The sequence below is a fragment of the Candoia aspera genome, chromosome 1 (assembly GCF_035149785.1).
Source record: "Candoia aspera isolate rCanAsp1 chromosome 1, rCanAsp1.hap2, whole genome shotgun sequence".
In the NCBI taxonomy this organism is placed as follows: Eukaryota; Metazoa; Chordata; class Lepidosauria; order Squamata; family Boidae; genus Candoia; species Candoia aspera.
Window position 1 is genome coordinate 2,468,440 of NC_086153.1, and position 14,918 is coordinate 2,483,357.

At 52.0% G+C, this 14,918-nt stretch overlaps 1 protein-coding gene across 4 annotated transcripts in view; it reads left to right on the plus strand.

Moving 5' to 3' along the window:
* Positions 1 to 14,918, plus strand: part of SPECC1 (sperm antigen with calponin homology and coiled-coil domains 1) — a 125,467-nt gene that overhangs the window by 60,420 nt on the left and 50,129 nt on the right. For 2 of the 4 annotated variants that reach the window (XM_063295768.1, XM_063295775.1), the window contains 3 exons: positions 3,380 to 3,587; positions 7,681 to 7,754; positions 8,658 to 8,839. In XM_063295768.1, coding sequence (XP_063151838.1) covers positions 3,380 to 3,587; positions 7,681 to 7,754; positions 8,658 to 8,839 — 464 coding nt within the window. Of the gene's footprint in view, positions 1 to 3,379; positions 3,588 to 7,680; positions 7,755 to 8,657; positions 8,840 to 12,135; positions 12,370 to 13,699; positions 13,760 to 14,918 lie in introns of those variants that run through there. The other 2 variants (XM_063295783.1, XM_063295790.1) reach the window with 2 other exon arrangements.

The window sequence follows — 14,918 nt, forward strand, 5'->3', positions numbered from 1 at the left end:
AACGAGGAGGGATGTCCTTCCAAAGATAACTGAAAGTTGCAAGAGGGAGCGGAAGGCGCGCAGGATTTGAACGGGACAGAAGGGAGAATATCATGCTATCACAGCCTTTCCCCAAATTACGTCTTTCTCTCCCAGAATCCTCAGCAATGGCCACACAGCCTGGGGGATTCTGGGAGTTGAAGTCCACATATCCAGAAGTTGCCCAGGTTACGACAGATGAGTGAGGATGGCTGTCTAGGCCAGGGTAGAGCTGGAACTCTGTTGAGTTCCTGTCCCCATTTCCCTACCGCAGCTTGGCAGGGTTGGTCCGAAGAACCAACTGTGTGGGTTGGTAAAAAACCTTCCTGCTCTCCTGCCTCCATGAGCAGGGCACGATCCAAGTCTGGTCTATTTTCTGACAGTTTTTTTTTTCCGGAAATAAGTACAGGTAGTCCTCAACTTACGACTGTTCGTTTAATGATGGTCCAAAGTTACAACGGCCTCGGAATGGGTGCTTTATGGCCTGTAAAGCACTTCTGAGCATTGCAAAATGTCACACACACCCCCATAGTCACAAGATCACATTTCAGGCTTGGCAGCCAGCTTGCATTTACGACTGGTTGCAGTGTCCCGCAGTCACGTGATCCGTTTTGCAACCTTTTTGTCGTTTTTCTGACAAAAAACGACCATTGGGGAAGCCGGATTTGCTTAACAACTGTGGTGATTTGCTTAACAACCACTGTAAAATGTTTGTAAAATTGGGTCCGGTCACATGGTGACTCAACTTACAACCGCAGAGATTTGCAATGGAAATTCCGGTCCCAATTGTGGTCATAAGTTGAGGACTACCTGTAGAACATTTACCTGTTTCCTTTCACCATGTTTCCTATAACGTCAGAAAGCTTTCAAAGCCTCTTTGCTTACTGTCCACAGCTCTTAATGTCCCCCAGGCACCTTCGTTTTAATCAGCCAACTTTTGATTTTTTGACAAGTAAATGTCAGGTGGCATTTGACGTAGGATGTTAGAATGAAAATTTCCCCGATGTCAGCTCTTTTCCTGACTGTGCCGGCCACTGTTGGCACACAATGTCGAATGATGTACCTTTTCGTTTAACATGCGGATGAAGATATTCCACCCCCCCAGAGTTTCAGTGTCATGTTTGAGGAGGGACCTGCCAACGGCTTCTCTTCACGGAATATTTTTTTGGGTGGAAGCCCACCCAAACCCCGTTCTTGTGATCATACTCAGATGCTGTTGGAAAGGATCCTGCCTTCCTCGGAACGGTCTGAGGAACACGGTTGTTGTCAGCCCTTCTAGGAAACCAGGGTCACATTTATTGCAAAGCAATAGTGACAGAACCTTGCACGTCTGAATGCGCTTCCCCCTCCCTCCCTTTACCTTCGTGGGAACTAGGAAGGGGCTTGTCTGCAACGCTTTCTCTGGTTACATCCCTGCCCCGGACTCGGTCCTCTTTTATCTGACTGTTGTCTTAGTGGCGGCTCTTCTTCCTGTCCTCCCTCTGCCCTCTGCACCTCCAGGCAATCCTGAACTTCACAGAGCAGTGCTCCAGCTGGGTGGAAAAGGCTGCTTAGCCATGGAAATTCTGCCTAACTCTGCATTAGGAGAGTGCCCTGCTTGGCCCATAACTGGCTCTGACACTTCTGCAAATCGTTCTGGCCGCTTCTGCCTTGCTCTGCCCAGCCCTTCGGCGCACCCTCCTCCCGTCCTGGCCAGACCAGCCTTATTGGTGATTTGTTTTTTGCTTCTCTGCCTGAGCCCAGGTGTTTACGCTGCACTTGGCTCAGGGTGCACGTATGCGCAGGAATTCTCCCGGCAAATCTTGGACTTGTAACCCAAGCCAGCGATAAACCTTTGCCTCTGCTGTTCTTGGAACCAGACCAAATCAGGGAGTGGTCCCTGACCAGCAGCTGTTTTGCACCTCCTGCAACACAGTGTCTGTGTGTGTGTGTGTCTTGTCCAATCTCGCACTGGCGTAACAATTATAGGTGCTGGGCTAGCAACAGGGAGACCCAGGTTCTGGTCCCCCCCCCAGCCACAGAAGCCCCCTGGGGGATTTGGGCTGCCCCTCTCTGTAGCCCTAGACTAGAAGTCAAACACATTGGTCTCCCAGCCAGCACTGGATCAGCGTGGCAGACAATGGTCTGTAACCTTCAGTGAGAAGGCCTTAAAATTTAGTGTGTGGGGGGGTGTTATATACATATTGATATATCTGTGTAAACTTGGCGTAGAGAACTAGCATGTCACAGAAAAGCCTTCAGCCTGGCACACCAATGCAGCCTCCCAGATGCAGGGTTTATTTGCACTTTATTTTAAATCGGAGTTTATTTTTGCTCCTACCAGCTCACGAGCGAGGCCGATTGGCAGCCAAAACAGCGTCACCTGCCATAGCGCAGGCACAGGTTGATGCCGAAGTCTTGCTTTAAAAAGCAAACGCAGGGACCGCGGGAACAGCTCCAACCCAGCAGAGAGGGGGGGTGGTGATGGAAAGGGAGGGGCGGAGGGTCAGCGAGAAAGGGGAGGAAGAGGCAGAGGGCAGGGGCAGGGGACGCGGGGCGTTGCAAGCTGCCACTGTTGGTTGCTGTGCTTCGTTCTTAAATGGGAAAGCGTTCAGGGTTTGCGAAATGGCCCTGTTCAAATTGCTGTTCTGGAGAAGGTTGTCCCTGGAGCGCCTGTTCCCAAGACAGAGCCAGGGCTGCAACTGGGGGGGTGTGCCCCGGGCACCGCGCTGGGGGGGTGCCAAAATGAGTGCCGGGGGGGCACCAACTTGAACACTGCGGGGGGCGCCAAAATGGGCGTGGAATCCATGTTTGCCCTGCATGGCACAGACCCTAGTTATGGGCCTGGACAGAGTGCCAGTTTGCCTACACCAGGTCACCCAGGCACATGGCGCAAAGACAAGCTAAGGTGTTTTAAGCATCATTTCTGGACCCTGCATGGGATTCCCACAGCCTCCAGCCCTCCCCCCCTCCCCCCTCCCCCAAGCAGCAACACCAATGGCCGCATTCTCACAACCTGCTTAAACCCGGTTACCAAAAAAGACAATTGTCTGGGTTGGCACATTGCGTGGAGCCATACCCTCACCGAACTAAGCCGGTTCACCTGTCCCCCGAGAGCCCCAAGGAAGCTAGCCCACCTCAGCGTGTGGTGGGAACACCGCCCGTAGGTCCCAAACCGAGATGGGTCAGCAGGTCACGGAAACACAGCAAAGCCGATGGCCCACTCAGTTCTGCCTGCATGGCGTGGGGATCTGTGCAGCCCGCCCGCAACCTCCAAGCCTGGCGACACAAAGTGCCTCCCGGGTTCCTGCAGGATTGCAGCGGGCTCCGTGGCACCGTTTCCCATCCCTTTCACGTCTCTGTCGCGCCTCCACTTTCCCAGGTCGAGAAGGAACGGGAGCAACTGAAGGAGACGTGTGCCGGGCAGGCCGAGCAGCTGAGCCAGACCGGCCTGAAGTTTCAGGAGAAGAACTCGGAGAACGAGGCGGAGATGAAGAGCCTGAAGGAGGCCGTCTTCGAGCTGGAGGACCAGGTGGAGCAGCACCGGGCGGTCAAGCTGCACGACGACCAGATCATCAGCGACCTGGAGAGTAGGTGGTGCGGGGCGGAAGGGACCCCCCTGCCTGGCTTGGCTGTAGCCAGATCCCCTTCGGGTTGTGCAAAAGGGGGCCCAGGGCTTGCCCGCCCTCCCACCTATTTGTCCTCACTGCAGCCCTGCGAGGTAGGATGGGGGAAAGGGAGTGACCTTGTCAGGATCTGCCCTTGTGACCCTATGCAAGCTAGCTAGCTTGCTTGCTTTCTTGTTTCTTTCTTTCTTTCTTTCTTTCTTTCTTTCTTTCTTTCTTTCCTTCCTTCCTTCCTTCCTTCCTTCCTTCCTTCCTTCCTCTCTCTCTCTTTCCTTCTCTTTCTCCTTCCTTCCTTCTTTTTTCTTCCTTCCTTCCTTCCTTCCTTCCTTCCTTCCTTCCTTCCTTCCTTCCTTCCTTCCTTCCTTCCTTCCTTCCTTCCTTCCTTCCTTCCTTCCTTCCTTCCTTCCTTCCTCAGAATTCTTGTGATTAAGAAGCTGGTTTAAAACCAAGAAAAGAACGATAATTAAGGCAGCCATCCTGATTTTGTCACCTTCCCGTTATGTTGGAAACAGCCCCCGCCTCCAAAATGGATGCAGACTTCAGGGCCCCCTCCAAAAAAGGGAGGGAGAAATCATGAAACAGTGTTGGGATTTAGTATGCTTAAACTGAGTTTAGTTTGGCTTGGCTTCACAAGCTTTCTGCAGCGTGGCAGTAATGGGTGTAGCCGTCAACTTGGAAAATTGGTGCCCTGATCCAGCCCTTCCTTGTGGCAGAAGGTCCTAGCAGGACCACTAATACAGCAGCGGTTCTGGGTTTGCAGATAGACTGTGCCTGAACAACCATGTTCCAATGAGCTATCGTTGGCATGGGGTTTTTCCCCCCTTATTTTATACTGGTGTAATTTCACAAATGGCTCATAAAGGTGAGGGGGTTGGCACCCCCTTCATCCCAGCGAGGTAGGCCAGGCTGTGATAGGGAGTCACTTATGAAGGCAAACCAGGAAATTTCAGAGCCATTAGCCAGGACAACGCAGGTTAGAATAGGCAGCGAAGCAGGCTTCCACCAGATCTTCATTACACCGGAGTAGCTGAACCGCAGAAGAAGTTCCCCCAGAAAAGGTGGGTATCTCCTTTGCTGGGGATAGGGCATTACAGATTTCCTGCGCTGGGGAGGGGACTGGACTAAATGACCTTCTAGGTCCCTTCACTGTTCTTTGGATCGTTGACTTGAACCTGGGGTTCTCTCCCTCAGTTTATCTCAGCTTCCTGGGGACCTTCATGATGACAGCATTGGGGTAGTTTGCCTTTGTTCTTTTCCAGGGTGTGTTTCTTGATGCACCTGCCTAGTCTGGGATCTCCTGGTGGTCTCCCATCCGCCATGACCCACCCTGCTTAGCTTTTTGAGATCGGCCAGGGTTGGCTAGGTGCTGCATCTATAGAGAGCCCTCCCCAAATCCCCAGGTACCAAAGCAGACCACCCACCAGTTGCCTCCCCACCATTTACAGTGTCCATGCTCCCTCTGGGCCGCTGAAATGGACGAGGGGCCACCTGGTGCTTCTGAAGAGGCCATGCTAGATGTGAATTCAACATTCCAAACTAAACTTTTTAAACTAATGCTGATTTTTTAAACTTGTTATCAAGATCAGCCCCAAACTCTGGATGAGACAAGATCGCCACCTGCTGGCAGATGTTGGGGACGCTGGGCATGTCCATAGGGCTGAAATTACTGATTTATGAGTTGGGTATAAAACGCCGTTCCTGTTTTTCCTTCTTCTTTTTCTTCCTCATAATTTTTTTTTAAACACTCTCAAAGCAGGGGTACAATTCAGTTCAAACTTTAAACCCAAAACTCCGTCATGAAACTTAAGATTTAGCTTAAAGCAACTGCAGCTTTAAAAATGAATGGTCGAATGGAATAGCAGCCCCCTTATCTGTGATGATGGTGATGAAGAAGAAGAAAAAGGAGGATGATTTTCCTTTATACAACTGTGTCTAATATTACCTCCCACTCCAGAAAGCCATGAGCAAAGGTAGTTTAAGGTTACACTCCGCTGAGCTGCTGAGCTTGCCGATCGGAAGGTCGGCGGTTCGAATCCGCGCAGCGGGGTGAGCTCCCGTTGCTAGTCCCAGCTCCTGCCAACCTAGCAGTTCGAAAACATGCAAATGCAAGTAGATTAATAGGTACCGCTTCGGCGGGCAGGTAACGGCGTTCCGTTTAGTCATGCCGGCCACATGACCACGGAGGAAGTATCTACGGACAAACGCCGGCTCTTCGGCTTTGAAACGGAGATGAGCACCGCCCCCTAGAGTCGGACACGACTGGACTTAATGTCAAGGGAAACCTTTACCTTTACCTACTTCAGGTGCATCACCTGGCCACGTAAAAAGGGGTGGGGCTTCAGTTGCACAGCCATGACTTTTTTGAGAGCCCCCACGGATGCAGGACATATTGGACTACCTCTCCCATCATCTCCAGCCAGCCTCGCCAAAGAGATCGGCTCTTAAAGTCTACCCCATCAGGGAGAGCATGCAGTCCATAAAGGGCCATGTTTTTGGTGTGAGCGGTGTTTGGAATCTCAAGAAAATGGGCATTGTGCTTTTAATTTATTTTAGAAAAATTCTGTCCCTTGCGATGTACTTCCTGAATTGTAGCGTCCTGGCCAACGGGAGTCACCAGACAGGCTGCTCCCCCACGCAAGTGGATCTGCTGGAAGGTGCATTAGAGGTCATCTAGTCCACCAGGCAATAATTGATGCACAACATGATTGTCCTAACTGCCAGGAACCACGCTGAGACAAGGAACTGGTCTCTAATGCTTTATTGCTGGTACATAACAGGAATCCTAACAAACTGAAGAAGCGTGGGAAAACCCAGCCATATAAACCCCAAAGGCTAAGGCGGTCCTGATCTGTGTCTCTTTGAATGGCCACCTAATTCCTCAGTACTGCGCATGCACTTTACAGCCTGGATGGGAGCCCCCTGCTCGCCATCCTCACTCATGACAATGATGCTGTACAAAGGTCCCCCCCACCCGTTCACAGCTAACCCTGTACTTCAAGCATGAGCCGCAAGTCCAGGGGGACCCCCAAATTGCACACAAGTTCTGTCTGTGTGTCCAGTACTAGTGATGGAAGGAGCAGCAGGTCCTGGCTGGGGAATTCTGGGAGTTGAAGTCCACACGTCTTAAAGTTGCTGAGGTTGGGAAACACTGCTCCAGGCACCAAGACAGGACCTCCTGGTAGGGGTCAACAGACAAGTTGTTCATCAAGTTGGAAGGGACATTAGAGGTCATCTAGTCCAACCCTGCCCAGCACTGGGCAGACATACACAAAACCATGCCCCACGGGTGGCCATGGAGCCAGGGAGGACAAGGGGGATTTCCACGGCTTAACAGCTCTTCCCACCAGGAAATTCCCCATTCCCCTCTTCCTTTTAATTTCAACCCACCGGTGAAGTCTCTGCGCCTGGGATGCACAGATGGGTTGCTGAGGTATGACATAGATAGTTAACGCTGCATGAGAGGACAAGCAGCTTGTCTGGTTCTGAGCCTGGTGGTTACATTTTTCACTCCTTTCGATCCTTTGCTACGTTGAAATAACCTTTTCCAAACTGTGGTCTTATGAGGTGGCCTGGGGGCTTCCTGCCCCTGTCCACTGAAAAAAAAAAACTTGACCCAAATCATGTGGGAGCAACATCTTTCAAAATCTTAGGCGCAGATGCAGGAATCTGACCCTGGCTTTCTGTGTTCTAGTGGGGACCCAGTTAGATCTCGGTGTCCTTCTGCAAGATCACCCGAAGCTCACGGGAGGCAATGGTCTTATGAGATTTTAACACTTTTCAGTTTTAATTAAAAAGAAACAAACTGATCAGAATTTATCTTAGGGGATGATAGACACCCATACCTGTGGGCACCCGGTTGCCACCCCCTGCCTTAGGGAGGGGTGAGAGACTTAGATAAATTATGCCCCCTTGCCCGCTTCGTTGTGGTGGGGAGATGGGCTTGTCGGTTCAGGCCACTCTACCCTTTGGCCGCTTTGATCTCCTCTTTGGGGGGAGATGGGCGGTAATAGAAATCTGAATAATAAATAAAATAAAAAAGAATGCCTTTTCTTCCCAGATAATCTGCTCAAACTGGAAAATCAGAAGTTGGAACTCGAGAGGCAACTGAAGATGCTGAATAAGCAAATTAAGGTGAGGGTCTCTTTCGGGGCGTCGGCAGCAGCTCGCGGGCAGAGCGTCCCACCTGATCGGGGAAGATCTAGGTTTGACCCCCGGCATCTGCAGACGGGGGAGGCTCCTGCGCCGCCCCCTGCAGATGCCTCAGGCAGTAGCAAACCAGGTACATTAATTGGGATGGGTTATCCAGTTCTCGTTTCCTGCAGCAGGGAAGTTCCCAGCAATTCGGCTCTGCTTACACCTTTGCTAGCTCACGAGTCATTTAGTCCAAGGGGAATTAATTGATGATTGTTACCGGATGCCCAGGTACACATTCTTCCCTGGCCTAATGGACAGGCTCAGGGGCCTGCAAGATACGGAGCGTTTCTTGAGCACTTTTTCTCCCACCACAGTCATCCACAGGATATGTCCTCAACACATATACGAACACCTATGTACAGACCCGTGCACAGCCTTTTTTTCTAGCCCAGAGAGAAAGAACAGGAATGGGGAAAGCAGGGGCATCCACACAGGAGGGTCAAAAGAGTCAAGATACCAGCCACGACCGCCTGACCGAAGCCCCACCCCTTTTATACCCGGCGGTGTTTTGATCAGGCCATTGCAGCCACTTTCTTGACTTCCTTGACCCCCCCGGACGCCATTTTGCACCCTTCTTGTTCCAAGATGCATAGACTCCCACGGAGCCACACGCCTGGTGCACAATATCCCGGCCTGGGGTGTTGGTAGAAGATAGACGGGCAGACCTGTGCCCAAAGCTTTTTGCCGCTTTTAAAGTGCTGGCAGGGTGGAGTTCCTCACGAGGCCTCCATGGACCAGATGAGCAGAGCCGCTGGGGGGTGGGGGGGTACCCCCTTCTCCATCTTCGTTCCCCAAATGCCAGCCCATGCCAAACCTCCCGCCTTCCCGCCTGCCCCGCAGGAAGACACGGAGGAGTGGCACCGCTTCCAAGCCGACCTGCAGACGGCCGTGGTGGTGGCCAACGACATCAAATGCGAGGTGCAGCAGGAGCTGCGTGTCGTCAAGCGGCGCCTGCTGGAGGAGGAAGGGAAGACCGCGCAGTTGCAGAAGGAGCTGGAGGAAGCTCAGGGCGGAAGCAGCCGGTGAGGGGGCCCGGCGGCGGCGGGGAGGGGTCAGAAACCCCCCTGGTAGTCTTGGGGGCTCCCTTCCCCTCTCCCCAGCCTCAGGCAGCCCCGTGTGCCTCTCTCGTGCGGGCTGCTGCATGGCGTGGAAAGAAGCGTCTTTGCTGCACCGTTCATACGGCAGGCTGGGCAGAACGGGGATTCCTTCTGTTCTGCGTTGGCGGAGCACACCGAGAAGGTGGCGCCGGTCCTCGGCCTCGCGTTTTTGGGAAGGACGCCAACAAACGGGAGCGTGTGCAACCGGAGAGGAAGCAAGACGATGGGGCGGGGGGCTGGAAGGAAAAGTTATGGAGGAATTGATGGGGGGGGGCTTAGGTTGGTGAAGAGAAGACGGGGCCGCTGCCTCCGAGGATCTGGAGGGCTGCAGTGCAGAAGATGGGGAGGGTGTTTCGGGCTTTGATTGATTGATTGGTTGGTTGATTGATTTTCAAGATTTATAAGGCCACCCCACTCAAACCATGCGACTCAGGATGGATTTTAGATGGACATCAAGAAAAATTCCTAAAAGTAGGAGCCGTTCAATAATAGAACTTGAGAAACGGTGGGTTTCCCCTTCCCTGGAGGTGTTTAAACAAGGTTGGATGGCCATCCGTCCAGGATGGTGTAGCACGGAATGCCTGCACTGGGCAGGGGCTGGACTAGCTGATCTCCAAGGTCCCTTCCCATTCTGACATTCTACGATTTTGTGATTTTAAGGGTTGGCCATTTCTTCTGACATTCCCCCCACCTCGCTCCAAGCCACATCAGCTTGGTCACCTTGCTAGGGCTAGGTCCCATGTTACTGTGATGAAATGAAGCTGAATTTCTTGGGAATGGAAATGCTGCAGTTTAAGCCTGCTCCAAAATTCATAGAATGCTAGAGTTGGGAGGGATTCTTGAGGCCATCTAGTCCAACCCTCTGCTCAGGGCAGGAATTTAAAGAAGGCATCCCCAACAGGTGGCTGTCCAGCCCCTGCTTGAACACATTCGACAAAGGGGAGCCCGTCTCTCTTCGGGGTCCTGGCCCCTACTCTTCGGAGGCCCTCTTCAACCCCCATGTGATGCCCTCTGCACTAGGACCCTGGAGACACTGAATTAAATAAGTAGCCCAAATTTGGGGACTCAAATTGGGGGGGGACCCATTTTATACCCAGCTTCTGAGGTGCATTTCCCAGCATCTCCAAGAAAAACAAACCAAGTAGCTAGGAATGAGAAAGATAATTCTTTCCCCAGGGAGTCAGAACTAACGGTTGTGGGCAGGATGAAGCATCGTCTTAATGTCTCATTTCCTGAGTGACCAAGCGGGTCCAATTCAGCTCCAATGCCCTACCTCCAGTTTTGCTAAAAGTCATGTATTTTTAATTTCCTGCTTCTTAATTTATTTGATCAATTGGCTGGTGGGCCGATGCATCATCCTGGTGTTCTGTGCTTGCAAGAAGCAAAGAGTGATGTATGTGGGATTGGAGGCAGAAGAAGAAAATCGCCAGTTCAGTCTGGCATGTGGCCAGATCTCCAATTTAGAAAGGTGTTCCAAGAAAGACTTCTCTGCTGTTGCCGGTCAGAGGGGAACCCTTTCACAAAAGGACGTGCAAAGCATTTTCTGCTGGGGGTGTGTGTTTGGAAACATAGGAGAGTGTACCGTTCAGATTGTGCTAGGAAGGCGCGGGGCCTGCTGTAAGATTCCCATTCAGAAGGGGCAGATCTCGTCTGTTATCGTAATAGTATCCTGAAGGGGTCACCCCAAAAGGTTGCAAGGTGGAGTTGCCACCAACATACTGTCGGTCTCATCTTCAAATCTGCAGATCTTCTTTACCAACGTCTGAACCCCGACTTTCTCAGCCACAGCCCCAAGCGATCGGCTCTCCTCTCCCCTGAACAGCTCCCATAAACCTGGTGACTGAGTTTGTGGCCCCCTAAAAGGGTAAAAGCTGGAGTTGGCTTGGAACACACCTTCCTTGGAGCCCACGCCCTTTCGAGTCTCCCCAAAACGGGAATTGCAAGCCAGCGGCGTTTCCCACCAGAAAAATAACCCTCCCAAACAAGGGAAGAAAGCATTGTCCATCTCCAAGGGTTCGCGTTCTGTTTAGGAGCCTTGCTTGATCGACCTGTCTCCGTCTGTCTCCCCGATTTTCCTTGCATCTGCGTCTGTCTGGCTTTCGCGTCATTTTTGTTGATTTAATACCATGGACTTGCCTGTGTCATCAACAAGGAAGAATAGCCCTTAATGGAGAATACGTGGGGATCTCTTCTCCAAACTGTTTGTCTCCCAGGGTTTACAGCACTGGAAAAATAAACTCAATGAGGTTTCCACTGGGCACATTAACCTGTCGCCTGAACCCCTCTTACCAAATGGTATTTGTTGGTTCTTTGCAACGAGAACCGTGACTGGAGATTGTGGGCTTGGTTTCATTTTTAAATATCCAGGCCTGAGTCCTGGGACCTTAGCTAAGATTAATGTGTGTGCAGCTCGGCCTAACTTATTCCTCGGGATCTGCATCATTCTAGTTTGTGGGGGTGAGGGCTTTTGAAGGGTGTGGGAAAATCTCTGCCTAACCCCCTTCGGAATTCGCTGGAAATGACCTGCGGGCCTTTCAAGCAGCCATGAGGGCTAGCAGCTTGGTTTTCTGTTTAAAACGGAAGTGAGGATTCTTGAGAAAGAAGATTGGGGGTACCGTGCAGGGAAAAACAGGGGGGTCTTTGGGCAGGGACCACAGAGTTAACTTTTTAAAAACATTTATATCATTTTCTATTTGTCTTTCGTAAAGCAGTTCCTAGCTCAAGGTGCTTCTGCAGCCCGCCTACCTGTTATTACTCTAGTCCCTGCTAGGGGGAAGCCCCCTGTCGACAAAACCGTTTTGGCCAGTGCATTCGTCCGGAGCGTTCCTGTTTCCCGAGTTCTTTTGCACTGCTTTAGGGAATGGACCACTCCAGGGATCTCTGGCCCAGGCTCTGTCCCCGTGCCCTCTCCCAATCTGGTGCCCCCCACTTGCTTTTTCTCTCCACCTGTCCCCTGCAAACACACACCCATCCACGCACAAGTCGGCTTTCATTTTTGGACCAGCTGGCGAGCTCGAACCCCCCGGGTTTCCGAAGATCATCCAAAGCCAAGGTAAGAGATGGTCCGGCGGGCCCCTCGGAGCCCGATGAGGGAGCCGCCTCCCCTCTGCCCGACTAACCACCCTCCGTCCTCCGCCCCTCGGCTGTTGAATTTCCTCCCCACCCCGAAAGCCACCCCCTCCTTTTTCCCGCGGCCGATAACCTCCCTTTCTCTCTTCTAGAGTTCAGCTTGCGCTGTGTGTGTCTCCCAAGCCCTCCCGTCCGTCTTCGTCTGCCGCCCTGCTTTTTTCCATCCATTGCCTGTATGTTGCAGCTGTCCCGTCTTGCAGAGCCTTAAGAAGCCTCGTGCCCCCCCAAATAAAAGGGGGCGCTGGTTTGACCTTGCCCCCTTCCAAGGGTTTAGCCGCTCCGTAGGGCTCGGTCGTGGCGGCCGGGTGGCTGGGCCAGCTGATCGGGTAAGGAGTCACTTTGGGGCACTTGGAGTTGGGCGAATGGCACGGGGCAGGACATGGTAGAAGGGATTTTGCAGCAAGGTGGATGATAGCCATTGGGCAGAATTAAAGGTGGAACCTTATGGGGATGTGGTTTTCTCAGCCTCTAATCATATGACACCGTGTTTCTCAACCTTAGCAACTTTAAGGTATGTGGACTTCGACTCCCAGAATTCCCCAGCCAGCAAGGCTGGCTGGGGAATTCTGAGAGTCGAAGTCCACATACCTTAAAGTTGCTAAGGTTGAGAAACACTGACATGTAGTTTTGTAGAAGAATGCTCAAACAATGGTTTAGTAGATTTACAACAATCCTGCAGGGTCGGCGGTCTGAATAGCTCTCCCTGGCTTGGCACGATGGCCTTGCTGACCAACACTATTAGCCAAAACAAGACGTGAACCATTAGTTAACAGCCGTGCCTGGTTTGACTGCCGTTGGACAGCGTCAATTTGGTTTGCAAAAAATTTCCAGCCAGGAGACGTAGGCCAGAGAACCTTTATGAGCCCCAACCACAGGTTGTCGCAGCAGACCCACGGCCTTCTGGAGGGGTCTCTTAACCAGAGTGGAGGGGCGAAACATTAGCGTCATGTCTGGTCAACCGGAGGTTCCCAGAAGCAAATGCTGCAAAGGGCTATTCCCCGCCCCTGCAGGGCACTACAGCTACAGAAATCAGTCCTCGAATTACGACCATTCGTTTAGCAACCGTTCGAAGTTACGACGGCGCTGGAATAGCGACTCGCGACTGGTTCTTGCACTTATGACTGTTGCAGCATCCCTGAGGTCACGCAATCTAAATTCAGGCGCTTGCCAATCAGCTCGCGCTTATGACGGTTGCGGCATTCCAGAGTCACGTGATCGCCATTTGCAACCTTCCCAGCCGGCTTCTCACAAGCAAAGTCAATGGGGGAAACTGGATTCGCTTAACAACTACAGCAAAAAAGATTGTAAAATCGGGCACGACTCACTTAACAACTGCCTCGCTTAGCAACAGAAGTTCCGGTCCCAGTTGTGGTCGTAAGTCGAGGACTACCTGTACTCATTCCTGTAGATTTGGCTGAGTTGAGAAAAGGGGGTGGAATTAGGATTGGGAAATGTCACTGAACCCTTCACACGCTGCATTTTCAGCAAAAAATAACCCACAGGCTTCACATCCCCCAATATCAAAGGTCTGAGCTCACTTGGTAAGTCAGGGGACACAATTGATTTAACAGCTTGCATCAAGATGTGCAACTCCATCCCGGTCCCCCATCCCTAAAACTCATCTTTGTTTCTTCCTTTCTCTTTTTTTCCCCATAGATCTCAGCTCCTGGTCAATTAACTCAGCCCGGGAGGAACATTTGGCTCCGTTAAACTGAATGCCGCCTTCAGCTGAGTCTTCTGCCACAGGAGAAGGGAACACTGGCGTTTTATTTCAGCAAGAAGCATCTGGGCACTTAGAGGAGATTAAAACTCCCCGAGAAGCCAACGTTGTCGGCTGACTTTGTCTCAACTTAATTTGGGAGGGGTTCATGCTCGCTGCCGAAGGCTTGCAAAGCTGGAGGTTTCCTGGAATCCATGACACTGGCTTCAGGTTTCAGCTGAGCCAAACACCGGGTGCCGCAGGAGTGGGTGAAGAGGGGCCATCTGGGATCTGGGGGGCCCGTTCTGCCTGCCCAGCCCAGTGGTGTTGGCCGGCTCATCTCGGCGGCTGTCCGGCGGAGGTCTTCCACTAGGGGACAGTCGGGACTTGAAACTTTGGCACTTTCTGGAAACTCTTCCAAGGGATGGTCAAAGACCGCCCGTGTTTTTTTATGCGAAATCTGCCGGCAGACAGATTGAAAGGGGCAAGGGGTGGGGGGGAGCCTGTGGCCAGGAATGACTTTGGCTTCCCCATGCCAGGGTGCTGGCCGCTCGGAGTCAGTGACCCTTCAGAGTTCCGCAAAACACTCCCTTGTTTTTTTTGTGGCTTTTTTTTTGGTTTTGATCTTTTGGGCGTGCCTGTTCTTCTCCCACAGTCTTGGCCTAGAACAGTGTTTCTCAACCTCAGCAACTTTAAGACACGTGGACTTCAACTCCCAGAATTCCCCAGGTGGCCTTCTTCCAGGAATTCTGGGAGTCAAAGTCCATATGTCTTAAAGTTACCACGTTTGAGAAATAACTGGCCTAGAGCATAGTATTTGGGCTCCGGTGTGTCGGCAGGATCTTCTGAAGGGCCCTCGGGAATCTCCTTCTTGAGGGAGATACCAGATCTGGACTGCTAAACTGCAAGTGACCACCAGAGGGCAGCAAGAGATGCACCAAATACCCCCTGCCTTCTGCCCTCTGGTGGTCAACCAGAGTATTGCAGCCCAGATCTGGTCATGAGCCACATCTGGATGGTCGGGTTCTGACTGAAATGGGGCGATTGCATGAGGGATATTTGCCCCTTTCCCCGTCGCCCTCTGTGGATAAGAAAGGTTTAGGTGAGCAGAGTCCTTTTTGCAAAGTTATTTTGCAGCCAGTTGGGGGCTGTCACTCAAGGAAAATATTCTAGTTT